Source organism: Dipodomys merriami, unplaced genomic scaffold (genome assembly GCF_024711535.1).
Source record: "Dipodomys merriami isolate MVZ:Mamm:240054 unplaced genomic scaffold, mDipMer1.0.p SCAF_69, whole genome shotgun sequence".
In the NCBI taxonomy this organism is placed as follows: Eukaryota; Metazoa; Chordata; class Mammalia; order Rodentia; family Heteromyidae; genus Dipodomys; species Dipodomys merriami.
Genome location: NW_027206279.1, coordinates 1309520 through 1336150, shown reverse-complemented (window position 1 = coordinate 1336150; position 26631 = coordinate 1309520). Strand labels below are relative to the sequence as shown.

The following is a 26631-nucleotide window of genomic DNA, read 5'->3' as shown; positions in this document are numbered from 1 at the left end:
GACTCCGGCCATTCCACTTCCAAACTATCGGTGAGCTCACAGGAGCATCTAAGACACACACGAAAGCAGCTCTTCAGAACGCTCTGGCAATGATGAAAGGTTCTAAGTGGTTACAAGCTTCCCTGATAAGACATTAACTGCTGTACTGAAAACTATACAGCCACTGAGAGAATGCAGGAGAATGAAAAATTCTATCTTTTTTTAAATCCTTGTTTCAGCATTTTGTTATTTCCCCCATGGTATAACCCGTTTTCACTGTATTTGATGTCGGTGCCCTGAATCTTTTTTTTTCTTTTTTGTCGGTCGTGGGGCTTGAACTCTGGGCCTGGGCGCTGTCCCTCAGCTCTTCAGCTCAAGGCGAGTGCTCTACCACTTGAGCTACAGCGCCACTTCCGGTTTTCTGGTGGTTTATTGGAGATAGGAGTCTCACGGTCTCTCCTGCCCGGGCTGGCTTTGAACCGCGATCCTCAGATCTCAGCCTCCTGAGTAGCTAGGATTACAGGCGTGAGCCACCAGCGCCCGGCTTGGTGCCCTGAATCTTTATATACATTTTTTATAATTTGGGGAGGGGAAAGGAAATAACAAAAAGTTCTATCTTTACTGACAAAAAAATGTCTCCAACACTTTAGAAAAAGGACAATCTCATTGAACTTTTTTCAGTATCACCCTAGTTAAGTGGAAAGTTTATCTGTGTGTGCCTGTGCACAAAAAACTATATAAGACTGTTCACAGGACCCCCTAAGAACATAGAGGGTGTTGACTTCACCACCTAAAGTGTGGACAGTGATGACAGGTGGGTTTCTAGAACCATCCAGACGGCTTCCTTCCTGAAAATTAAACCTATCTTCATGAATCAGGATGAGTGGAACATTCGGAGGGAGGTTGAGGTGTTAGGATTGGGCTGAGAGACAAGGAGTGTATACTCTACAGGAGGTAAAAATAAACATGCAGACCTAGTCAGAAGACCCAGGCTCCAGCCCTGGCTCTGCCACTAGATCCATTTCTTGACCCAAATGAGGAGAGATCTAAACCCACGTTCTCCCAAGTTCCTTCCAGCTTGGCTTTTAATATTCTAAAATTTGAGATTCTGCATTTGAATCTGTTGCTTTGGCTCCCCTTTGAGCAGAACCCCTTAGTAATATTCCTTGAGCACAGTGCCTGAGCCCTGAGGCCCGGTCCTACTCCGGGACTGTCCAGCGCCCGTTGATGTTGGGGACAGGCCCCGGTGTACAGTCGGGGAGGCTCAGCACTGCCTGCCCCCAACTTCCCTTCCTGCACTCCCAGGTCGGGGAGGCTCAGCACTGCCTGCCCCAACTTCCCTTCCCTTCCTCCCAGGGTGGGGCTGTCTGCTCCTTCCTGTGCAGCCTCGGCTGCTGTGCTGTCACAGTCACGCTGCGCACTGGACGCAGCCTAGCACACGCGCCCCTGGGAAGGACACATGGGTAACGGATGTGGACATGTGACTTGACACGTCTACCCATTCATGGCGATCACAGTGCGTTAGCTGTGAATGGAGAAATGAAAAGCTACACTGGGCCAATAAAATATTCCAAGATTTTATAGCTCTCCTTGGCTAGCAAAGCAAGGGCGTGTACTCACCAAGAAGGAGGAAGGATGACTAACAGTTCAATCACTTTGTAATGAAGCAAAGCCAAACTAGAAACAAGCCACACAGAGGGCCGGCCTGTACTTAGCTGAGGGACGGGCTGTCCACAGAATCCCAACAGGACACTTCTGAGATGCTCCAAGGATCCTAGAGCTGCTCCCTGCATCGCTAGCTTGCTCACAGTGACACAATACCCTGCACTAAGCTCTCTCTTCTCCTCCTCTGCTGAACAGGGCGTAGAGTGCCCTCAGGCCGGCTCTGAGTTGCTGCAAGAGAACAGAAAGCTTTTCTACATACTTGTTGGAGGAAACCAAATTGCACAGTTCCTTTCAGAAACAGGAGTGCTGTGCTCACATCGGCAGCACATACACTAAAATCGGAACGATACAGAGAAGATCGGCATGGCCCCTGCGCAAGGATGACATGCAAATTCGTGAAGCGTTCCACATTTTTTTCTAACACATCTATGATTTCTTTGTTGCTTTGTACGTCCCTCCCCCACGGTACAACCCCTGCTTTCACTGTATTTGATGTTGGTATAATTTGTGGAGGGGAAGGGGAAAAACAAGTCGTTTAAATAGGGATACAGATGGACCCGATGCAACAATGAGATGTACAAGTCATATGTCGAAAAACAAACTGAGAAGGGGTGGGAAGGGGAAACAAAGGAGGAGGCTACAATGCTTGATAAGAAATGTGCTCATTATGTTGGCCATGTAATTGTAACCGCTCTGTTCAATAAAAAAAATGAAGAAAAAAAAAAACAGGAGTGCGTTTTCTTCTTCATACTTCGTATTCCCTCTGCAAGGGGTAAGGAAGGCGCTGACCGCCACACAGGCACGCCCCCCAGTCATCTCAGGATGTGGAGACACACATGCTAAGAGAAACTCCAGGCAGTCCCTCAAAGACTAGATCAGGAGGCCAGTGGGAAACGCCGGAGCCTGGGGCGGGAACAGATGGCCATGGGGTGCAGGAAGAAGTCAGAAGCAAAAGCCACACCCACTGCAGTGTGCTCTTCCATGGCCTGCTGGTATCCTTGGGCTTCTCTCCCCCAGTAAAAGCCAGGGAAGGCTTCCCTGGTGTCAGTCAGTCCCAACATGCCTGGCCTTGGGAAGCCTTGGCTTTGGGAGGAAGACTTACACTGGCATCAGGTTCTCACAAACACTTTGCACAGTTAGAAGAAGGAAACAAAGTCATGGTATTTATATTTTAAAAAGACATTCCAGTGATTACACCCGGAAAAATGCAAAATACATTCATATACACTTATAAATTTTATTTGCATATATTAGATACGCAATTTATTCTAAGTCATAAAACAAACTAAGTCATTTTATACAATATGTTCCTGGGTAGAGATACTAACCTACCTCACCTTCATTTACAAGGTAATAAAATTCCAATTAAACGTCCAAGGAGATAGTACTTGAACCACCACCTACCCAGGTGCCCTTCAGTGATGTAGTGTTGAAGATACTGACATCATGTGTGTGCACACATACATGAACCCACACACATGCACACACACACACGCGCACACACACACACACACACACACACACACACACACACACAAAGATATCCAAGAGAGAGAGAAAGACCTATGCAAAGCCTGCTGTAAAATTAACTCTCAATTCAGATTATACACCTTTAATTATAATTTTATAATGAAATGGAGGGAGAGACAGAAAGAGTGGAAAGCACTCATTTAAGAAATTTGAGGGCTATAGATGTGGCTCAGTGATAGCCTGATTACTTAGCAAGCTCAAAGCCTTGGCTTTTATCCTCAGTACCACAAGAGAAAAGCAAGGGTAGAGGGCAGAGAGGAGAGGAAAAGGAGAGAGGAAAAGAGGGAGGAAGGAAGTAAGGGAAGGGAAGGAGGGAAGGAAACAAGTGGTGAGGAGAGGAAGAAAGAGGAAGGAAAAAGAAAAGGAAAAGGTGAATTTGGAGTAGTAAAAACCCAAAGGAAAATCACCTCATAAAATTCTACAATAAAAGGATATAAACATTTAAAATACTACAGAAAACACAATAAGTAAAATTAAAAACACATGATAAAAACAGAAGATATTTAATAATTATGAAAAGTATTAATTTTTACATAAAGCTATTCAGCAAGCAACTTGGTAATATGCATCAGAACTCTTTAAAACAGCATATATCTGAATGTACAGTAAGTCTATCAGTAGTATTTTATCCCAATTACTTACAATAAAAATGGATTTGTGAGCAAAGGTATTTTATTATGTATAATTTAAAAATCAAAATCACTACTGATAATATTTAGTAAATGTCATTTAGAAAATGTGAACTCCTAAATTCAATCTCAGTACCGGCAACTATTTTAAGTCATTTTTAAAGTAAATGGCTCATGCCTATAATTCCAGTTACCCAACAGGCAGATCTGAGGATTGCAGTTCACAGCAACACAGGCAGGAAAGTCGGTGATACGCTCATCTCCAATTACCCACCAAAAGGCTGAAGGCGGAATTGTGGCTCCAGTGGTAGAGTTCTAACCTTGAGCAAAAAGCAAACAGACAGTGCCCAGACTCTGAGTTCACCAGTACTGCCATTAAAAAAAAAAAAAGCCATTTAAGAGACCGAAAGAATCAAAGAAATGTTGGAGAAATGGGATTGCATGAAACTGCAGTTTCTGCATGGCAAAGGACATAGCAAGCAAGATCAATAGAAAGCCTACAAATTGAGAGACGATCTTCACTAGCCATACAACGGACAAGGATCTCATATCTAAAATATGCTTAGAACTCAAAAAACTAAATCCCTCAACAACAAATCCTCAAAGAAACAACTGCCCAATAAATAAATGGGCTAAAGACTTAAAGAGCAACTTCTCTGAAGAGGAAATAAGAATGGCCAATGGATACATGAAGAAATGCTCAACTTCTCTAGCCATAAAAGAAATGCAGGGGCTGGGAATGTGGCTCAGTGGTAGAGTGCTTGCCTTGCATGCACAAGGCCCTGGGTTCGATTCCTCAGCACCACATAAACAGAAAAAGCTGAAAGTGGTGCTGTTGCTCAAGTGGTAGAGCGCTAGCCTTGAGCTGAAGAGCTGAGGGACAGCACCCAGGCCCAAAGTTCAAGCCCCGTGACTGACAAAAAAAAAAAAGAAATGCAAATCAAGACAACATTGAGATTCCACCTCACCCCAGTTAGAATGACTATAATCAAGAAATCTAATAACAACAGATGCTGAAGGGGATGTGGACAGAAGGGAACCCTACTGCATTGTTGGTGGGAGTGTAAACTTGTTCAACCACTTTGGAAAGTAGTATGGAGGTTCCTCAAAAGACTCCACATAGAGCTCCCCTATGACCCAGCAATCCCACTTTGAGGCATTTACCCAAGTGATCACAAACAAGGCCATACCAAAGCTACCAACACAACCATGTTTATTGCAGCATTATTTACCATAGATAAGATATGGAACCAACCCAGATGCCCCTTAGTAGATAAATGGATCAAGAAAATGTGGTATATATACACAATGGAATTGTATGCCTCCATCAGAAAAAAATTACATCACCTCATTTGTTAGGAAAGGGAAAGACTTGGAAAAAATTATATTAAGTGAAGTAAGCCAGGCCCAAAGAAACATAGATTCCATGGTTTCCCTTAAGTCTAGGACAAACAGAAAAGGTCAAAATCTATGTACATAGGACCACATAATTTCTAACGTACTTATAATGTACCATGTGATTTTTTTGTTTCTTTTGTATGCTCTTCCCCCAGTGACAACCTGTTTTCACTGTATTTGATTCCGGTGCCCTGCATCTTGTATATACATTTTTCTAATTTGGGGAGGGGAAGGGAAATAACAAAATGCTGAAATAAGGATATAGGATGAACCATTGTAACAATGAGATGTACAAGACACTAGGTTAAAACGAACTTTACAATTGGGGGGGAGGGGTTGGGGAGGTAGGGAGGGTAGGGATGGTAGGGGAAAAACAATGGAGGAGGCAACAATGTTCGATAGGAAACGTACTCATTCCTTACTCATGTAACTGTAACCCCTCTGTACAGTATTTTTACAATAAAAAACATTAAAAGGAGACTGAAAGAGCAGTGTGTAATATCTAAATGTTTCACTTTTACTGTCAGTGTTCAAGTCACATACCCGAGCACAGTCAGCATCCCTGAGGGGCAGCTCTGCGGGAACCTGGGCTTCTCCCAACCAGCGCCTCACCCACCCTCAGGACCTGGAGACTGGCAGTCAGGGTGCCCTGAATGGCGGGCTGGGAACTCGGGGTGCCATAGACTCTACAGCCAGAGCTGTAAATGGCGTGTAAATGGCGTGTAGCTGAACTGTCTTTGCACACTGCAGGAGCTGGTCACGGTGTCAGGGGCGGCGGCCCGGGGAGAGCACACTTGGCAGTGGCACCAGCAATTGTGGTTAGCAAGGAGGACTCAGTTTTAAAGGGACAGCCCCTCCCGCTGGCTCCTGTACTTCTTACCCTTAGCAACAGCTCCCTGTAGTGCGAGATGACCTCTTAAAGTTCTGAGAACTGAAGCCGCAGCAAAGCCAAGGTGGCTGAGGGCAAGGTAGGGACTGGGTGAGGTGTGGGCAGGGCTGGCCTCAGCGCCACCCAGGACTACACATTATCACCAGCACAGACTCTGAGAGCACTCCGGGGATGCAGAGGCCTAGCATGGGAGCGCACTCATGAAATCCCATGTGTGAAGGAGGAGGAGATCAGGAGGACCGTGGTTCTAGGCCAGCCTGAGCAAATGTTAGGGAGGTCCCATTGTAATAAGTTGAAAGTGGTATTGCATGCCTCTAATCCAAGCTACATAGGAGTCATAAACAGAATTGCCACCTGAGGCCTGCCCCAGGCAAAAAATAAAAACGTATCCCCCAAAAAATACTGCAACAAAAAAGGCCTTGGGTGTGACTCAGGAGGTAAAGCACCTGCCTAATGAGTATGAGGCCCTGAGATCAAACCACAGCACTACCAAAAATAAAGTTAAAAACCAGGAGCTGGATGCTGGTAGCTCAGGCTTATAATCTTAGCTACTTGGGAAGATAAAAACAAGATCAGTACAGCCAAAAGTTCACAAGACCTCCGCTCAGCCCACAGTTGGTTCAGCAGCTTGAGTCTGACATGTGCCAGGCTGCGTGGAAGGCTGAGATTGTGAGGACTGTGGCTTAATGGAGGGAAACTGGATGTGGTGGCAGGCATTCGTCATTCCAGCAGCCACAGGAAGCCTCAAACAGGTGGATCTCAATCTACACGTAAGCCTGGGCAAGACATGAAACCCTATCTCAAAACAACAACAAAAATGAACCCACAGTAAAGAGCAGAGTTAGATGTATGGCTCGGTGACTGAATCTTAATCTCTTGTGTCAGTAGATTAATGAAAATAAACCCTAGGAAAAGGGAAATACACTAAAAAGATAAAGGTATAAGCCTTTGGCTACCTTGAACTATCATGGACCTAGTTTCTGTCTGTGCTCCCTGCAGAGAGCTAAGTGTTGTCTGTCTCCCCACGGTCGGGGAGGGCGATGGAGACGCCACAAATGTGCTCCACAGAAAACTAGACTTCAGTTCACTGAACAATGGAGCCTAGGGAAAGTGCAGGGGAAAAGTTAATTCTTGCCAGGCTCAGTGGCTCATCCCTGTCATCCTGGCTACCCAGGGGGCTGGGATCTGAGGATCACGGTTCAAAGCCAGCCCAGGCAGGAAAGTATGTGAGACTCTTATCTCCAATTAACCACTAGAAAACCAGAAGTGGCGCTGTGGCTCAAGCAGTAGAGCACTCGCCTTGAGCTGAAGAGCGCAGGGACAGCGCCCAGGCCCAGAGTTCAAGCTCCATGACCACCACCAACAACAACAAAGTAAATTCTCTCAAAATCACCAGTGAATGACAGGGAAGGCACAGAGTTATATCCAGGAGTGGATCCAAAGTTACTCTCCTACAGGCACAGATGTCTAATTCTTCTGCAGAAACCCCTCTCTCTCAAAGTATACCAGCAGATAAGCGGGTATTCAAGAAGCTCCCAAGCAAGTGAGTGCCCAACACGCAGTACCACGGCCCTGCGGGAGGCTGCCAGGGCGCCAGGCCATCTTTCCTGGCCCTGACCAGCCCACCTCGCCTCACTGTGCAACGGTGCTCTCCGAGACTTCCCTACACAACTGTCTTCCTTAGCTCCTCTCCTCTTCCTTCTCCCCTCATGTAAGACCTGGAGTAGTTCTAAGAACACAAGTCTATCAAAGAAGCCTGAGGAAACACAGCCCAGGTAAATCAGGTGACAGGACAGAAAACAAAGACCTAGCAACGTCTGTGAGGGGTAAATACCATGCAGTATTACAAACAGCAGAGCCACGAAAGGACTTGCAACGTTAATTTCCTTCACTCTGGCACTGCCCATTTTATAAAGAAGACTGCCACTACTAAAGTATGCAGCAGACATGGGGAACAAGGACCTGGGGGGTTCTGGGCTCACTGTCTTCCATTTTCATCAAATCAGGCCTCAGTTCATTCAACCACTCACACCGCACCAGACGATGGAAAAGAAATCTAGAGGGCAGCTCAGTGCTGATAGGAGGCATTCCAGTTTTGGAAATTGCACAAGCACAGAAACAGTGAAGCAGCTTTGCATATCACCATTAGCACATGAGACTGTCCGTGCTCTACGGAAGAACGAAATGCTGCAAGGTCGTTTGTCGGGGTCGACTGCAAGAGCGTAACTGTGTACCTACAAGGTAGAAAATATCACCTGCCAACGGGATTGTTCTCAACCATTGGGAAAAAGTAATATCGCACCAAAACCTACAGAAGCACACACACTTTGATCTACCTACAAAAATAAGTATTTTCGACAACTATATAAATTGGTCTTAATACACATGCCTACCCATGACAACCAACAAAAGATAAGCCATGCATGGTGTGGGGGCTGAGGGAAGGCTCTCTGGAAGGAACTGGCAAAGGAGAAATAGGAAAAACCACACAAACTTGTGACACATGTGGTGCCGTCACAAAGTGTGCTTAACCCACGGCCTGAGGTAGGTCAGGAATGGCATCTTTTTTCATGGAGAATGGAACGTGGATTTGCAAAGTCTCTTCGGCCCAAGGGACAAAGGAAGGATCGTAAATGGCTCCCTTTTAGAAGATTATCAGTTTCCCTTCTAAATGCTGGCTGGGACCTCAACAGAAGTCAGTGGTGTTTGACAAGTCTGTCCAGATGTGTTATGACTCCAGTTTTTCCTCCTGTCATAAGAATTCAGTTAAGTGAAAACTCAGCAAAGGAACCTAGATAAATTTGTTTTCTGCCTTATTAAGTACAGACTTTAAACAGACAAGGAAGTAGCAGAGTAAAGGCCTCTTCAAGTGCCTGCTGTTTTGTAGGTTCTGCTAGTACCTAGATTCACAGAATAGCTAATGCCCAAATACCAGAAAGATATTTGGAAGAATGTGGTAAGAGATTTTGTGAAAGAGATTTTGCCAGACACACAGACACACAGACAGACAGACAGACACACACACACACACACTTAAACCATGTCTATCTCTAATTCTACAGTGATGTTCAGTTTCATGTGAATCTTGACTTAAAAGACTAAAAATGTCTGGAGTCCTATTCCATTTAAACAGATTCAACTAAAACTCCTGGGAAGTTTTCCAGTGAGTCCGATTGCTCTAAAATTGGACATGCATTAAACGAAGCTTTGTCTCACAAAAGCAAGCAAGTAACTGATAGTCCATCTGTACGTTCATGCTGCACAAGGCTCCTTTATCTTGGAAGCACTACTCAGAGGCAAACAGCACACCTCAGATTACAGCTCTGCAGAAGCACACGCACTGCCTCTTCCAGCAATACAACCAGCTTGCACATTGTATGAGCTCCAACCACCTGCTTCCACCTGCTCCACTCATTCCCCAAAGGCTCCCTGCTCGACACACATGCTCCCTTTCATTCATCCCCCACAGTTGCCTTTCTCCCCCAAGAGATTGACTAGCAGCAAACCTAAATGACAAGAGGCCTTCGGCATCACATTTTATAAGGAAACAAAACCCCAAGTTCTGCACGTTGAGGCCACCGCAGGAAGGGACTGGTTCCTGGGTGCCTGGCTTCCATCCACATTACCTGCTTCCGTATACTTCAGTCCCACTTTCTCTTCTGTGTCCTTTGTCCTGGGCGGGGGCCAGACAGCCTGGAGTCTGCCTGGAGTCCTGTCGTCCGGCTCCGTAGGGCTCTGGTCGGGCTGTTGAAAAGCAGGCAAAGGTAAGTGAAGGGAAACATGGCCAGAACATACCAACTATGAAGCACACTCATGCTAACACCAATGCTGATATTATTCTGCAGTGACATATCTTACTGTTCTGTGAACCTTTTCTAGAAGGGTAAAGGATGGGGGAGGCGTCCCTATTAAAAACAAAACAAGTACTACACCTTTGTTAATAAAGCCATTTTAAAAGCACAAATAGGGGTTGATGATACAGAACAAATGTGCTGTATTCAGGTACATTTATAGTTTGCAAATTTACCCCAAACCACTCTGGGGATTTTTATGCTAAGGATAAACTGTGTGTTCTCCATCAGCTTTGTTAGTAAGTCACACTTCTTTCAGAAATCCACACTAAATCTTTTTTCTTTCCTATTAAAAATGAGTGTGATTAGCTTCATATTCAAGTTTTTTTAATTTAAATTTTAATGTTATAATAAAGATAAAGTACATAAGCCCGGTGCTGGTGGCTCACGCTTGTAATCCTAGCTATTCAGGAGGCTGAGATATGAGGATCACGGTTCAAAGCCAGCCCGGGCAGGAGACTCTTATCTCCAATAAATCACGAGAAAACTGGAAGTGGCGCTGTGGCTCAAGTGGTAGAGCTCTAGCCTTGAGCTGAAGAGCTGAGGGACAGCGCCCAGGCCCAGAGTTCGGGCCCCACGACCGACCAAAAAAAAAAAAAAAAAGTGAAGCAGACCAAAGTTATTGTCATAAGTCAGGCACAGAGTCCGTGGGTCAGACACAGAGTCCGTGGGTCAGGCGCAGAGTGCGTGGGTCAGGCGCAGAGTCCGTAAGTCAGGCATAGAGTGCGTGGGTCAGACGCAGAGTGCGTGGGTCAGGCGCAGAGTCCGTGAGTCAGGCACAGAGTCCGTGGGTCAGACACAGAGTCCGTAAGTCAGGCACAGAGTCCGTAAGTCAGGCACAGAGTCCGTGGGTCAGGCACAGAGTCCGTGGGTCAGGCACAGAGTCCGTGGGTCAGGCGCAGAGTGCGTGGGTCAGACACAGAGTGCGCGTCTTTTGGGACAAGGTCACCCTCGAGTTTTGTAGGTTTTTAGGAGTTGCATTTTACAAGTAGGAGAATGCTCTGCTGTATTGAGCGTTTTTAACTACTACCTGCGATCACGTTAGGTTTTACGGGTTTAATGAATGTATTGAGCAGACAAGCGGGGGAGGCCATCATCCGCGGGACGCTGCTCCCTGCGCAGGGCCCTGGGCTACGGGCTGGGCGGCTTCAGCGTCTGCTGGCTCCCGGCCTCTGCGTGAGCGTGCCCAGCCAGGGCCGTCTCCCTGCTCCCCGGAGACGGGGCTCCGCGAGCGTGCCCAGCCAGGGCCGCCCCCCTGCTCCCCGGAGACGGGGCTCCGCGAGCGTGCCCAGCCAGGGCCGCCCCCCTGCTCCCGGGAGACGGGGCACCGCGAGCGTGCCCAGCCAGGGCCGCCTGGCTCGGGCTGCCAGGTCGCCAGGCCAGTCAAGGGCCTGGCCTTTAGGGCTGGACCTCCCAGGAAGGGGCTCCCGGGCTGACGCACCCACCGCTGCCGCTGGGTGCAGGCCGCCCGTGCGCCCCCCACGCCCCGCTCTGCCCGGCCGCCCGTGTGCCCCCCGCGCCCCGCTCTGCCCGTCCACCCGTGTGCCCCCACGCCCCGCCCCGGGCCACCCGTGCGCCCCCCACGCCCCGCCCCGGGCCACCCGTGTGCCCCCCACGCCCCGCTCCGGCCGCCCGTGCGCCCCCCACACCCCGCCCCGGGCCACCGGTGCGCCCCCCACGCCCCGCCCCGGGCCACCCGTGTGCCCCTCACGCCCCGCTCCGGCCGCCCATGTGCCCCCCACACCCCGCTCTGCCCAGCCGCCCGCGGCGCCCGCCGTGGCCCGGAAGGCCGCCCTAGCTCTACCTACGCTCTTGGGGTCGGCTTGCCCGCCGGGCTGGGGCCGGGGCGGCTCGAACACGGCCCGCAGCGCCTCCTTCTCCAGCCGCATGTGGCGCTTGACGGCCTCCAGCTCTGTGTGGGCGCCGGGCCTCCGCGCGGGGCGCGCGAACAGGGCGCGGAGGGCCTCCAGGGCGCCCTCGGCCGGCCGCGCCCGGGCCGCGCCCGCCTCCCGGGCCCCTCCGCGGGCGCCCCCGGCCGGCCGGGCCGCGTCCGCGCCCAGCAGCTGCGAGAGCTGCTCCAGCAGCGAGGGCGCGGCGCCCGGCTCGGCGCCCGCCCGGCCCCGCTGCACCGGCTGCGTCAGCCGCAGCAGCGCCAGGTCCGAGTCCTTGGGCCGGATCTCTGTGACGGCCTGCTCGCCCCTCCGCAGCACGCGGAGCCCGCTGAAGACGGCGGGCAGCTGGAAGGCCTTCTCCCGCGGGGCCGCGGCCGGCTGGGCGCTCCAGCTCTGCTCCGAGCCCCGCTGGGCGGCCTCGCCGGCGGCCTCTCCCGGGGCCTCTCCTGGGGCCTCTCCCGCCCGGCTGCAGCCGGCGCCGTCCTCTCCGGCGTCCTCGCCGGGGTCCACTCCAACCCGGTCCTGCCCGGCGCCGGCCTCTTCAGGGCCTTCTCCAGCGCTGTCCTCTCCGGGGCCTTCTCCAGCGCTGGCCACTCTGGGGTCCTCCCCAGTGCAGGCCTCCCGGGCACCGTCCTCTCTGGGGTCGTCCTCCCCGGCGCCGTCCTCTCTGGGGTCGTCCTCCCCGGCGCAGGCCTCCCCGGCGCCGTCCTCCCGGGCGCCGTCCTCCCCAGCGCCGTCCTCTCTGGGGTCGTCCTCCCCGGCGCAGGCCTCCCCGGCGCCGGCCTCCCGGGCGCCGTCCTCCCCGGCGCCGTCCTCTCTGGGGTCGTCCTCCCGGGCACCGTCCTCCCCGGTGCCGTCCTCCCCAGCGCCGTCCTCCCGGGCGCTGTCCTCCCGGGCGCCGTCCTCCCCAGCGCCGTCCTCTCTGAGGTCGTCCTCCCCGGCGCAGGCCTCCCCGGCGCCGGCCTCCCGGGCGCCGTCCTCCCCTGCGCAGGCCCGCGGAGCGCCGTCCCCGTCGGGGGCTGTCCTCTGGGAGCGCTCCGCGCCCTCCCGCCGGCCTCCGGGTTCCCCTTGGGGCTCCGGGCCCGCGTCGTCGGCGTCGGCGTCCGTGTCGGAGTCGCTGGTGGTACGCACGAGGGTCCCGCGGACGCAGAGGACTTGGCCGCCGTCCTCCGCCGGCGCCGCGGGGCCCGGGCCGGCCCCCGGCTCCAGCCTGCGGAAAGCCGTCAGCTCGGCGCCCGCCGCCGGCCTCCGCGGCCCGAGCCGGGGCCTCCCGGAGAACGGGCCGGGGCCCGGGACCGGCCGGGCCGCCTGCGGCGCCGGGCCGCGGTCGGGGTCCCCACGCTCCGCCATGGCCGCGCCGGGCCTCCGGGGAGCTCTCCTCTCAGGGCCGGGCTCCATGGGGCGGGCGCACGGGCGGGGAGGGCGGGCCAGCCATGGACGGGGAGGAGGGGGGGGCGGGCCGGCCATGGACGGGGAGGAGGGCGGCGAGGGCAGCTTGGGCAGGACGGGGAGGGCGGGCGTGCCCACAGACCAGGAAGGCGGACCGGGGAGGGCGGGGAGGGCAGCACCGCGTGCCCACAGGCCGGGAGGGTGGGGAGGGCTGCGGGGCGGGCGGGACCACGCTGCGTCCCCTCCGTCCCGCCCTGCTGAGACGGCGCCCGGCACCGCCGCGTCCCCTCCCGTCTCCTGGCGGCGCCGGGCTTCCCAGGACTTCCGCGTTCACCTCCCGGGACAAAGGCTTTCTGGGGGGGGGCTCAGGCGCTGGGCCACCTCCGCCTCGGGGGCGGCGCTGCGCCCCGCGCATCTCCGGTCGGGATTTGGACCGGGCCGCGGCCGTCGGGCCCCGCCCGCCCGGGAGCGTCCCGCTTTCCGGCTCTCCTCGCCGGGTCCCGTGGAGGGCGGTCCGCGGGCAGCGGGCCAGGAGAACCCGCAGGACAGGTTTCAGAACCCGCGGTCCAGCCTGCCCGTCTGGGGCCCGGCTCCCGCGCACCGGGCTGGGCACGCCGCGCCCGCCGCCCCCCCCCCCCCGCGCCCCCGCGCCCGCCGCCCCCCCCTGCGCCCGCCGCGCCCGCAGCCCCCGCAGCCCCCCCCCCGCGCCCACCGCGCCCCCCCCGCGCCCGCCGCCCCCGCTGCTCCCCCGCGCCCGCCGCCCCCCCCGCAGCCCCCCCACCCCCGCCGCCCCCCCCCCCCGCACCCTTGAGCAGGGCTGGACTGACGAGGCCCTGGCGTGCAGGCGCACCCGTGAGCAGGGCTGGACTGACGGAGGCCCTGGTGTTCAAGCGCACCCGTGAGCAGGGCTGGACTGACGGAGGCCCTGGTGTTCAAGCGCACCCGTGAGCAGAGGTGGACTGACCGGCCCTGGTGTGCAGGCGCACCCGTGAGCAGGGCTGGACTGAACGGAGCTGGGGCTCGGGCCAGCCTCACCTCTGCAACGGGTCACAGGCTGGCAGCGTCGGTTCCTAGGTAGGTGTGAGTCTGAGTGTGCCAATCACCACAAAGCACGTTAGCATTGCCCCAAATTAACACTCACACAAACAATAGCATTTACTACTACATCCCACCAACCATTATGGGAAAGCTAAGAGAGTATTTAACCTAAACCCAGATTTGATCTTGTGGCTAAATGGTTAATTCTCTGCTTGATCTTGATCCCAGAATAATTTGGGATTATTAGCAAGCAAAAAGTCACCAGAACATGTCCCCCCACTCGGCAACCGCTATGATATCACTTCAGTCACAGAACAAGCTTCCTGTGTAGAGGAAATGCGCATGGATAAAAATCTGACTTCTGCTTTTTGAAGACTATGAAAGCAAGAGTCCTCACACCTGAACATATGCTCAGTCTCCATTAGAGCAACGTACACAAACCACGGGTGAGGCTGGGGTCTGGACGTTTCCTTTCAAATGAGGAGGTTTATATCCATGCTGATTGGAAGTCCCAGACCCCTCAACAGAGGAGGGTGAAAGCAGATCATAAGCTGGAGGGCCAGGCCCTTCTAGGCCACACCATGGAGGTTAGAGCACCCCTGTAATATACACGGTCGAGCAAGCCCTGCCATCTGAACGTGAAGCTGGTTTAGGAAGAGCAGCCTGGGGCTCACGGGTGTCTTCAGGACGCTGTTGGACCCCTGGTTTTCATGATCACAGCAAATGTGACTACTTCTAGCCATCAAGGAACTACCGTGCTCAAATAAGCAGCCCAAATCAGCCTAATCTAGCTAGAACTTGAACATTCTCACAGACTGGGAATAGTAATTCTCTCGGATAGTGTCTTAGGGCCTTGTCCCTTGATGACTACTGATCAGCACCCATTACACAGAACCAGGAAGCCAAGACTTCCATCCGCCACACCACTCCAGCCTCAGCCCTCTCTTATTCTAGTTGCAAGACGTGTAAATGCTCTTAGTTTCATCCGTGGGAAAAGAGCCAGATAAGAACTTCTCACCTCAGAGAACAAAGTAAAACGGAGTAATTTTTAACCAGCATTTGACCCACATGATGTCCTTCTTCCTGACTACTTGTTAAAAATGCTTCAGGCCTGCCCACTGAACAATCTGCATATTAGCATTATGCAGGATTTCCTACAGGGAGTTCTCCATGTTTCTCCTGCCCCCTCACCTCTCAGCTGTGCTCACAGACTGAACCTTGGAGCAGTAAAAACATCAGTAAGTCCTAGAGAAACTCCAACAAAAAGCGTGTGGCCACCTAGAGCAGGAAAGCAAGCTCCTTGCCTTTCATCTTAGAGAAATCAGCACTAAAAACAAGTCATTTTATAGAAGTTGGACACTGTCTAGAAGCAAGTTTCCTGAAGACTACTTTACCCTTTGTACCCTCCCTAGCCCATCCACTAAGAGTCTCCTAAGACCCCGGCGAGGCAAGGAAAATGTAGAGTTAGCAAGGCGTTCACGGCCGTGTTGCTCCCGCCCAACTTGTTTCACATTGAGGACATGACCTTAATGACTAGGTTAAGTAGGTTCAGGGAAGATTGATTGGAAGAACGGGTAGAAAGCAGAGTGAGACCTATTGAGGGTAAGCAGGAGTACAGAAACTCTCTGTAGAATCACGTTGTTTACAGCGGTAGGCTGGGAAAAGCCAGCAGGCATGCCATAAAATTAAGTCACCAAGTGAAATGTGGTACAAAAGGGGAGAGCCGAGGAAGCGTGGCATCGCAGGTACTCCACGTACACAACCTGTTGGTTGTGGAAGAGCTTGGCTGGGTCTGAGCTGCTGGGAGGCAGAAGGGGATCTTAGAAATACTAGCAACCATTATCACCCTACTTTAAAGGTGAAGACACATGAAGTAAGACGCTAGGCCGCGGTTTGGACGCTTACTGCTCCGTGGCATGAGGTACAGTCGGCTCCACCACACCGCTTCACTCTGAGACACGCTGTAAGCTCACCTGGAAAGGCCAGCAGGCTCCTTATGTTAATCTTCCAGATCATCAGAAGGGGACAGGGCCTTGCTTTAGCTTAAAAATATGAAGTCAAACGAGCGTAAGACCCAGCGAGAGGCCGCCCCAGTCTCCTCCTCGTTTGCAGCACCTCCCACTCCTTTAGCAGTCTATGGTTAACAGCTGTCTCTACCCACTGACGGAGTAGGCCTCACCTGTGCCTTGCAAGGGTGGAATCGGGGTCAAACGGCACCAAGAGTGAGAAAGTTTGCTAGATGGAATTGCAAGTTTGGGGAATTGGCTTGCATGTTGATGACAAACTAGAAGAATCTGACCAGAAAGAGCAGAGGCTGTACATGTTGTAGACCTAAAAGGAAGGAAGGATGCAGAGGGGATGGGATCTTACAGAGGTGGCGTGCAGAGCTCAGCATGGCCTTGGCCTTGGGTTCACACCAGGTTCCGACAAGAGACCTGACCCTGGGTGAGTTGCACAGGCTCCTGTAGACCGAGAAACATTCTACTCTGTGACTTGTGAGGCTCACACACACACGCACGCGTGCACACACACACACCCCGTGAGGATCGCACACACACACACACACACAACCCCCATGAAGATCACACACACACACACATACACACCCCGTGAGGATCGCACACACACACCCCGTGAGGATTGCGCACACATACAAACACACACACACACACACACACACACACATACACCCCACTGTGTATGTGTTCAGCCTTCTCATCAATACCTGGGACACACTAAGTACTACACAAGTGTGGTATGTTCTCACAGGAAAGAACAACTTTCTCAGTGACATCAGCCAACACCTAACATAAATGTTTTCACCCCATCGGTATGACGCAGCTGTGTACCGTGAACTGACAAGGCAAGCATGACCCACCGCCTTTCAGCTCCTTCCGTCCTACGAACTCAGGCCGAGGCCTGCGTCAGGGTCTTCTCATCCACGCCCATCTGTGCCATGAGCAAATCATATCTAAAGCAACTCAGGACCAGTGCTTTCTGGACTGATTTTTGCCATGTTTCACTGCAGTCGGTTACAAAGTTCAACCCATTCTTAATGATGTTTCCTGAGTCCCAAGATGACGTCTGTTGCTTGGTTTTGTAGCACTGTAGCTTTAACACAGGGCCTGTATTTTCTAGGGAGGTGCACCACCTCCCAAGTCATGAACCCAGCCCTTTTTGCTTTTATTTTTTTGTATGTGATTTTGCTTTCTGCCTGGGCAAGTCTGGACTGTGATTGTTCTACGTATGTTCCCCTTGGAACTGGATGACCGGCACGTACTACTGAACCCAGCTTTGCAATTGACTGCGATGGGGGATTGAGTCTTACTAAACTTTTAACCCAGGCTAGCTTTGGATGACAGTCCTCCCAACATCTGTCTCCCAAGCAGCTAGGAATACAGGCATGAACTATCATGCCAGGCTCGAGATAAATTTAAAACCAATGCCATCGCTTCAGGAAAAATAATCCATTCTTTTCTCAAACAACAAATGAGGCACACTCACAACGGGCCTTCTCTTGCTCTGAGGAAGACCGCACCATTCAATGATCAGCCTCCAGAGAGTCCTCAACACAAGAGCACCTGCCATCCTTTGCTTCTTTTACCTTTCCTTCTTTCTTTTCTTTTCTTTTTTCCCTCCTTCCTTTCCTTTTCTTTTTTTCCCTCCTTCCTTTCTTTCTCCTTCCTTCCTTCCTTCCTTCCTTCCTTCTTTTTCCCTCCTCTTCTTTCTTTTTTCCCCTTAGGTCAGCTTATTAGATTTCAAAGGTGCTACTTCATTTAAAATTTTCTTACTCTTATAAACATGAAAATTAAGATTGAAATAGCTATGGTACTGGCTTGGGTCCTACTATCAAATACTTGTAAGACTAATTCCACCAGTAGAGACAAAACTCCTCTGCATATGTGTCCACCATTCATGACAAAATAACTTAAAAGGGGAAAGAAGGGTTGTGTCTCAGCTTGTGAAAGCGGGGGGTGACTCCTGGGACATGTCTCTGAAGTTGAGCCTCTCATGGGTGAAGAAAAGCACAGGGCCTTCCCCACAAGGGTGCTGGCACCACAAGGCATAGTTAGTGGAGAATGTATCTCTCTGTTGCTAAGTAAAAGCTATAGATGAAAACCTGGAATCTAATAAACTATGCCTATGGCTGCCTACACTTTCCTTCTTCCCAGGTAGCAAACCTAGACAGCTCCTGGCTACTACTATATGACTATGTATTTCTTTCTTTACTCTCCTTAATTTCTTTTTTGATGATTAAATGTATTGCTTCTTCTGTGTGCAGTACTGGGTGTAAATTCAGGCTTTACTTCTGAACCACCAATGATTCCTTGAATTAAGTCTGAACACAAGTTACCAACTGAAAGGGGAAAATAAACACAGAAATAAATGTCTGTGCATGATTATTATGAAGGAGAGAGGGGCGTAGTTCCACAGATCTGTCTTTAGACACAGTTAAAGAGTGCAAAGAAACAGGAGAGAGGAATGAAAATGTATGACTTTCACATGGGGTATAGCTGGGTTCAATATGAAGGGTTTCTGAGACTCACACACAAACTGTGTTACTTTAGGCAAAAGCCTTAGCTTCTCTGAGCCATCATAGATGAAGATTTGGAATCTAAAAAACTATTTATGCCTATACCTTCCCTTTTCCCAAGTAGCAAAACCAGGGAGCTCTTGGCTACTGCTACACTCAGGAATCCTCCTTTCATGTTCCTCACCATTCTCCACCACATGTGCGAAATGGAGAAGTAATACTTCTAACTGTTCAAAAGTTAGTCGTGCTCCTCTTCCTGACGCAGGGCTTGTGGGTAACTCCCTGTGGCCACGCTGAAACAGAATGCAGGGACCAGTAGGTGAACCACACTGCCAGAGCGGCAGCCACACGCTTCCACACAGCCCATCTCCTTCACTGGAGGTTTAGTAAAACAAGCATATACAGCAGACTGCCACTGTCAACACTTTTAAATAACCTAGGACATATTCCGAGGAAATGTTACAACAGTGCCTAGAACCAAGGTCACATACTTTCCATTGCTGGAGAGGGAAATCGCTGTTCCTCATCAAGACACCCCCAAAGCAGTGGCATTTATGAAGTAGCTACCATCGAGATAAAAACACTAAAAATCCAGAATGACTTAATTACAATCTGATGCAAATCAAAGGACAACAGAAAAGTAACTGGGCCATAAATCTGAAACTTTACATTAACAGAGGAGGTCTCCAGCAGCCACTATGTTTCAGATTCTAAATGGATCACAATGGAGGAAAGAAAAGGCTTTCTGAAAGGCACATTTGCAGCATGGAGGATACATATAGAAAGAGATCAGGCTTAAGGAGATTATGAGGACTCAGTCGGACAAAGGAGGACTGCTCCCAACAGAGCCTGCCTTACTCCCCTGACATTCACTCTTTAATGGACATGAATTGTGGAAAGGATTTTCAGCATGCAATGTCACACATGCACGTCCTGTAGTTTAGTTGGATTGACTCGCTCTATTGCTCTTTCCTTCCCCCTGCTATTCAACAGCTTTCAGTGAGTTTGCTTATGTCATCTCCGTATCTGGATGGGTGTGATGTGTTTTGATATTTTTCATCTTCCATCATTGTCTTCTCCTCTCTCCCCCAACCCTTACCAAATAGTCCCACAATCACAGTTATGCAGAACTGGAAATTGGAGATAAAAAAGGAGGCTAAAACATTGTAAGTCACCAAAGAGGTGAAAAGCAGTCATGTAAATTTTAGAGAAACTAAGTAAAATGTTTCAACAGCAACATCCCAACTAACCCCAAAACAGTCCCAGGCAATTTTCTCAGCTGAAAAAAGTTCTATTTATGTGCTCTTGGGCTTGGGAAGCGTAATGCAAAGTTCTATGTACTCACTCATGGGTCCAGTTCCTACACAGATATTCAATTTCATGTCAGAACAGGTGAGGGAGAAATATAAAATATGACTTCTGTCAAAATCAATGAGCAGTGATTTTCACAGTCTCATGAACTATCAAGATGGCTCAGTAATTAAGATAGGTTTATTTTTGTGCTTTACAAAGAAATCTGAATGTTGCCAGAATCGTCATCACCTGTGGTTTGTAGAGAAGACCGGCAGCCATAAAGCGCTGTGGAAGATGGCCTGGGACCTGAACCTTTGTGGCTGGCAGAAAAGATGTATTTATTTAGATGCAGTAACCACCACATCAATCCTGAGACTGAAAGTAGTTTGAGATTAAATTTCACCTGGATTAGGAATCAAACTAGATTGCTTTTTCCAATGCCTTTATCATGACTTTAAAGTGATGAATAGTTATTTTTCAGTGTTTTCCAAATCCATCAATAATTCACCAGTTAAAATTGGTCTTTTTGTCTTGGTAATTTCCTGATAGTTTATCATACCTCTCTCTCTCTCCCCCTCCCTTCTTACCTCTTCCCTCTTTCCTTCCCTTCCTCTCATACCCACATTCACATGCAAATAAACACACCCATTCAGGAACCAAGCTTCTTTGATATTTCTGAATACACTTGCTGGATAAACATGTTCATTGTCACGAATAGCCTCATGATTTTAGAAAGTCAGTCTGTGGCTTTAGCTGGAAGTTGGCTCACACAGGCTTCCAGAAAAACAAAAGAAAGCTGTGTCCCCCTTCCGTGTGATGCCGACACCCGAGAGAGCACCTTGTCTTCTTTGATGTTAAATCCAGTGTGCTGTGGAGTTTTCCACCTAGGAATGGAGGACAGAGGAGGACTGAATTCTGCTCATGTTCTACCACGTCCCTCCATTAAAACCAGGGTAACAGGTGCATGTGAGGTAGCCAGTTCCCAGTCAGCAATTCCAGTTCCATGTATAATCTTCACTGAAGACTTCTGTGGAGAGATCTTGGTTGTAGCTCTAATTCTGAGTCTGGATTTCAGTCCTTGTCACTGATAAAGTGAGTTAACCCACATCTGTTTAATGAATATTCTTTGTCTTTAATTTAAAAACATAAGAAAGTAAACAAGGAATAAAAGCATCAAAACTAGTAAAGAGATAGCCCTGAGTTCGAATCCTGCCCCTGCTCGTATTGAATCTCTGTTCCTGTTTGTAATAGTTCCTCAAAGGGTACCACCTCCGTTTTAGGAAATGCTCAGTTCTTGGAAGTTCTGGCTGCTGGATTAACCATTCAAGGCAGGGTGTGGACTTGTAATTACACTCTTTGGCTCATAAAATGTGATTCCTCAAAGCCTGATGCTTTGTCTTCCCCAGCCAATGAAGCCAATTCTGAATGTCCAGACCATATAGCTAAAGGAGACTGTGATTAGCCTTTGAAGACAGAATCTCCAAGACAAATTCAAGTGTGTGTTTTCAAAGTGGCAGAGAATCCTGAAACCATCCTAATGATGGTTTACATTTCCTGTTTATCATGCCTTCCCTTCACTCTCTGGCCACACCCTGTTAGTATCCTTCCTCCTTCCCACGTCTCTCCTTTGCAGGCAGGGATAACTCATCCTCCAGGTGTTTCCCTCCAACAAGGTGTTTCTGAAGAAACTGCATGTGTTAGGATCAGGCTCCATGACTGAACTTTTTTTTTTATCCCATTGTGAAACTGCTTTAGGATATTTCATTTTTGGGTGCGTCTGGATCGTGTCTCCAAACTAATTTCAGAAACATTTAAGGGACACATTTCAATTTGAAAGTCAGGCAACCAATGCCTTTCCAGTGTAAATGTGCTCCATTCAATATTGAGCAGTTCCATAGTCCAAGTGTGGGGTGACAAAGTACATGGTGCCGAGCTTAGCAGGATGTCCCCAGAATTCACCTGAGCACCTGTGAAGGACAGTCACCCACACACAGAGCCAACAGCAGGGTCACAGGCTGCCTGACACTCATTCAGACACATTGACACACCGTGAAGGACAGTCACACACACACACAGCCTCTCCACACACTCAGACACACAGTGACACACCGTGAAGGACAGTCACCTCACACACAGCCTCTCCACACACTCAGACACACAGTGACACACCGTGAAGGACAGTCACACACACAGCCTCTCCACTCACTCAGACACACAGTGACACACCGTGAAGGACAGTCACACACACAGCCTCTCCACTCACTCAGACACACAGTGACACACCGTGAAGGACAGAAGGACAGTCACATACACACAGCCTCTCCACACACTCAGACACACAGTGACACACCGTGAAGGACAGTCACACACACACACAGCCTCTCTACACACTCAGACACACAGTGACACACCGTGAAGGACAGTCACCTCACACACACAGCCTCTGCACACACTCAAACACACAGTGACACACCGTGAAGGACAGTCTCACACACACACAGCCTCTGCACACACTCAGACACACAGTGACACACCGTGAAGGACAGTCTCACACACACACAGCCTCTCCACTCACTCAGACACACAGTGACACACCGTGAAGGACAGTCACCTCACACACACAGCCTCTGCACACACTCAAACACACAGTGACACACCGTGAAGGACAGTCACACACACACAGCCTCTCCACATACTCAGACACACAGTGACACACCGTGAAGGACAGTCACACACACACAGCCTCTCCACACACTCAGACACACAGTGACACACCGTGAAGGACAGTCACCTCACACACACAGCCGTCCGTACCACCACAGGCTGCCGTGCCACTCACTGCGACACACAGTGGCCATGCAGTACTATGATATAATCAATGACACACATGTTTCTGGTCTCTGTCTCTATCTCCTGCTCAAAGCCCTTGGAACCCTCGTGTCTGACAAGAGTGAGAGAAACGTCTTCTATAATAACATTTGAATGTTGGAAATAAATTCAGCTAAAGGAGGACCTTTTGGTTACCCATACCAACCTGCTCTCCAGCACACCCAGGTTATATTAATGAGGTGACTTTTGGAGAACTCCTAGGAAGGAGAATCTGGCTGACACAGGAACTAACCATGCGACTAACAAGACTGGAGTTTCAGCCCTGTCCTGACTTCCAGGGAGAGTAAGTCTGGAGGCTGAGTTAGTTGTCAATGGGCAATGGTTTGATCAATCCTGCCTATGTAATAAGGCCTCCATAAACCCTAACTGAAGAAGTTCTGCCTCCACAGGGAAGCTCCTGGGCTCAGGTCTCTTCTAGACTTTGAGTTTTGTATCTCTTCTCTTATTTATTTGTACCCTTTAAAATAGCATTTATTTTAAAAAGTCAGCAGGAATAAATAACCTGTTTTCCTGATCTGATCAAGCTGTCCTAGCAAATTACTGAGCCTGAGGGAGTCCTAGGACTTCTGGTCTCAGCCAGCATAGACATAAGTGTTGAGTAACCTGGGACTGCATTATGTGCTTTGCACTGGCTTCTGCAGTGGAGCAGTCTCCTGAGATGCAACCACAGCTTGTGAGATCTGATGCTGAATCCTGGAAGGTGGTGTCAGAAGTGAATTGTAAGATACCCAGGTAGTGTCCAAGGCAACTGGAGAGCAGCCTGGTATGGAAAACTTACACATTTGGGGCCAGAAGAGTTATGAACGTTGAGAAAAGTTTTGTTTTGCTTTGTTTTATATCATTTAATTTAGTAAATAGTTGCTTCCCTGAGTTTCCTAGTATTCCAGAGATCTGCTCATTACTTGGTAACTAAGAGATGAATTCCCCACTTACATGAGGGGATTCAGCAACAGTAACAGCCTAAGGACCATGTCCACTCTGATTTGTGGATTCCAAATTCCCACAATTATTACATCTCTGTCTTCTCTGCAAGTTATGTTGAAAACAGAGAGCAGAGCCTCACAAAGACAAGTACCCCAGTGTTCCTTAGGGTTTAGAGATGCAGTGTCTCCCCAGAGTGCATGCTTTGGAGGCTAGGATTCAGAGGTAAGGCCTTTGGGAGGTGAGGGGATCGTGGTGGATGGATCCACTGATGGAGCTGTAGTGAAGTGGACTATTGGGAAGGGGGTGTGGGATTTGGGGAGTGGGGCCTTACTTTGCGGAAGTACACCACTGGCAAGGTCATGGCTAGAAGGGATATGTTATGTCCCTGAGTCCTTCTTATTTATCTGCCTCTTCTTCTCTTTCTTCATTCTTCTTACCTCACACCTTCCATCTTTCTCCTCCACTTGTATACATTTCAAATGGAAATCTTGCTTGGAACAACAATATTTAAGCATATAAGAGTCAACTCACACTGCTAAGATAGGAGAAGGGATTACAAAGAAAACAAACTATAGAAACCAAAGTGTAAAAACTTCTGGTCTGCATAATAATCTAAAGAAATTACACCAAAGCTGAAGAAATGGTCGGTCGTAAAGTGCCTGCAAGGCCCTGAGTTCAAACCCCAACACTGCAAACAAATCACTCCATTTCTCAACATTTGTATTGAATGGAATATATATTTATTTTTATCTACAGACATATAATTATAAAGTTGCGATGCTTCGAGAGGTTTTTTCTTTGTCGCTGTTGTTTTTAATGTACTATGTGATTTTTTTGTTTCTTCTGTATGCTCTTCCCCCAGTGACAACCTGTTGTCACTGTATTTGATTCCTGTGTCCTGCATCTTATATATACATTTTTTCTAATTTGGGGAGGGGAAGGGAAATAACAAAATGCTGAAATAAGGATACAGGTTGACCCACTGTAACAATGAGATGTACAAGACGCTATGTTGAAAACGAACTTCACAACTTGGGGAGGGGAGGGAGGAGTTGGGAGGTGAGGAGGGAAGGGATGGTAGGGGGAAAACAAAGGAGGGGGTAACAATGCTCGATAGGAAGTGTGCTCATTACCTTACTCATGTAACTGTAACCCCTCTGTACAGCATCTTTACAATTAAAAAATATTTAAAAAGAAAAGCAAAATCGAGCGTGCGTGTGTGGGTTTTAAAAGTCCTTCATTGAAAAGAAATCTCACCTAAGAAGAAACATAAATGAAATGTATCCAAGGTTCACGCCTGCGCCCCCCACTGCTGACCTCATGTTCCTCCCCTCTACCTCACAAGATACCATACCGTATGTTTCAAACCTTTACTAAGGATTGCATAAGATAAGAAAGGAAATAATTCCACCCACCGGGAAGGTTGGCCTCTCCCAAGGAACAGAGCAGACGCAGAGGCAGAAGGCAGCCCTTCACAGCTAACACTGCAGAGCCCCTGTGTGCAGCTCGGCTTCACCTCGTTCACCGACAGAGGTCACTCTGACACTCCTTCATAGAGACACAACCTGACCTCTCAGGCAGGAGGACAAAAACAAAAACTATGTCTCCCAAAGTGTTGGTGATTACTATTATTGTTATGATTATGTCAATTATTGTCAAACGCTTTCTTCAAATGACATTTGAGGGCTGTGGTTTTACAGTTATGCAAAGTAAAAAGGTCTCCTGCTTGTTGGTTACCACCATGTGGACCTAGCACACACCGGTAAGGAAACATGATCACAGGCCTAAGCTATCCTCATCACACACAGGGTCCAGGTCAGAGAGCGACAGGTTAGAGAACATGAGATCATCAATTGACATTGGAGGTAATGGTAAAAAAGAAAAAGCAGTGCTTCTTGGGTTCCCAGTGTCATCTGACAGGGAAGTATGGAGAAGGGAGTGGGCATTCCTATCAGGCCATCGAAAACTAGAAGCAGCTAACTGCTAGACCAGTGCTTTGTCTCAGAGAACCAATGAATGCACGAACGGGAGAAAGTTGAGGGCTGTGTTTTTATTTTAAAGGGGTCATTTTGAATTCAGCATATTTTCCAACAACCCGTTCACCAGCTGTTTGAGTAGCTGGAGAGAAAGACATGCTTATAGATGAGCAAGGAAGACAGGTTATTTGGATCTCACCAGACAATGCCAGGCAGATAGGCTGGCTGACAAATGTTATTTATAACTTTTCGTAAATGGTATAAGGTCACTCACAGCAAAGAGTCTCCTACAATGAAGCTCAAGCAGCAAAGCAATGTGAGTACCATACTCCGAAAACACTCAGATATCTGCACCGAGATATGGTTTGGATTTCTGCAACCCAGTGATTTTTTTGTTTGTTTTTTGTTTTTGTTTTGTCGGTCATGGGGCTTGAACTCTGGGCTTGGGCGCTGTCCCTGCGCTCTTCAGCTCAAGGCAAGTGCTCTACCGCTTGAACCACAGCTCCACTTCCAGTTTTCTAGTGGTTTATTGGAGATGAGAGTCTCACGGATGTTCCTGCCCGGGCTGGCTTTGAACCGCAATCCTTAGATCTCAGCCTCCTGAGTAGCTGGGATTACAGGCCTGAGCCACCGGCACCCGGCCCAAGTGATGTTTTTAAACAATAATCCACACAATAAGTGTAGTACTGGCAGCCTTATGTACACAGTTCATATTAAATGGCTCTCTGCTGACCACAATGAACCACAGAACAATC

The 26631-nt window shown here is 49.6% G+C and overlaps 1 protein-coding gene and 1 non-coding gene across 2 annotated transcripts in view; one reads left to right on the top strand and one right to left on the bottom strand.

Moving 5' to 3' along the window:
• The window catches only part of Fmn1 (formin 1), a 225881-nt gene that overhangs the window by 141707 nt on the left and 57543 nt on the right, over positions 1-26631 (bottom strand). The window contains 1 exon segment of the mRNA XM_070005715.1: positions 9717-9834. Within this exon segment, the coding sequence (XP_069861816.1) occupies positions 9717-9834 (118 nt within the window).
• LOC138816306 (U6 spliceosomal RNA) lies at positions 1953-2059 on the top strand. Its single transcript, XR_011368608.1, has one exon. It is a non-coding gene; the product is annotated as a U6 spliceosomal RNA (small nuclear RNA).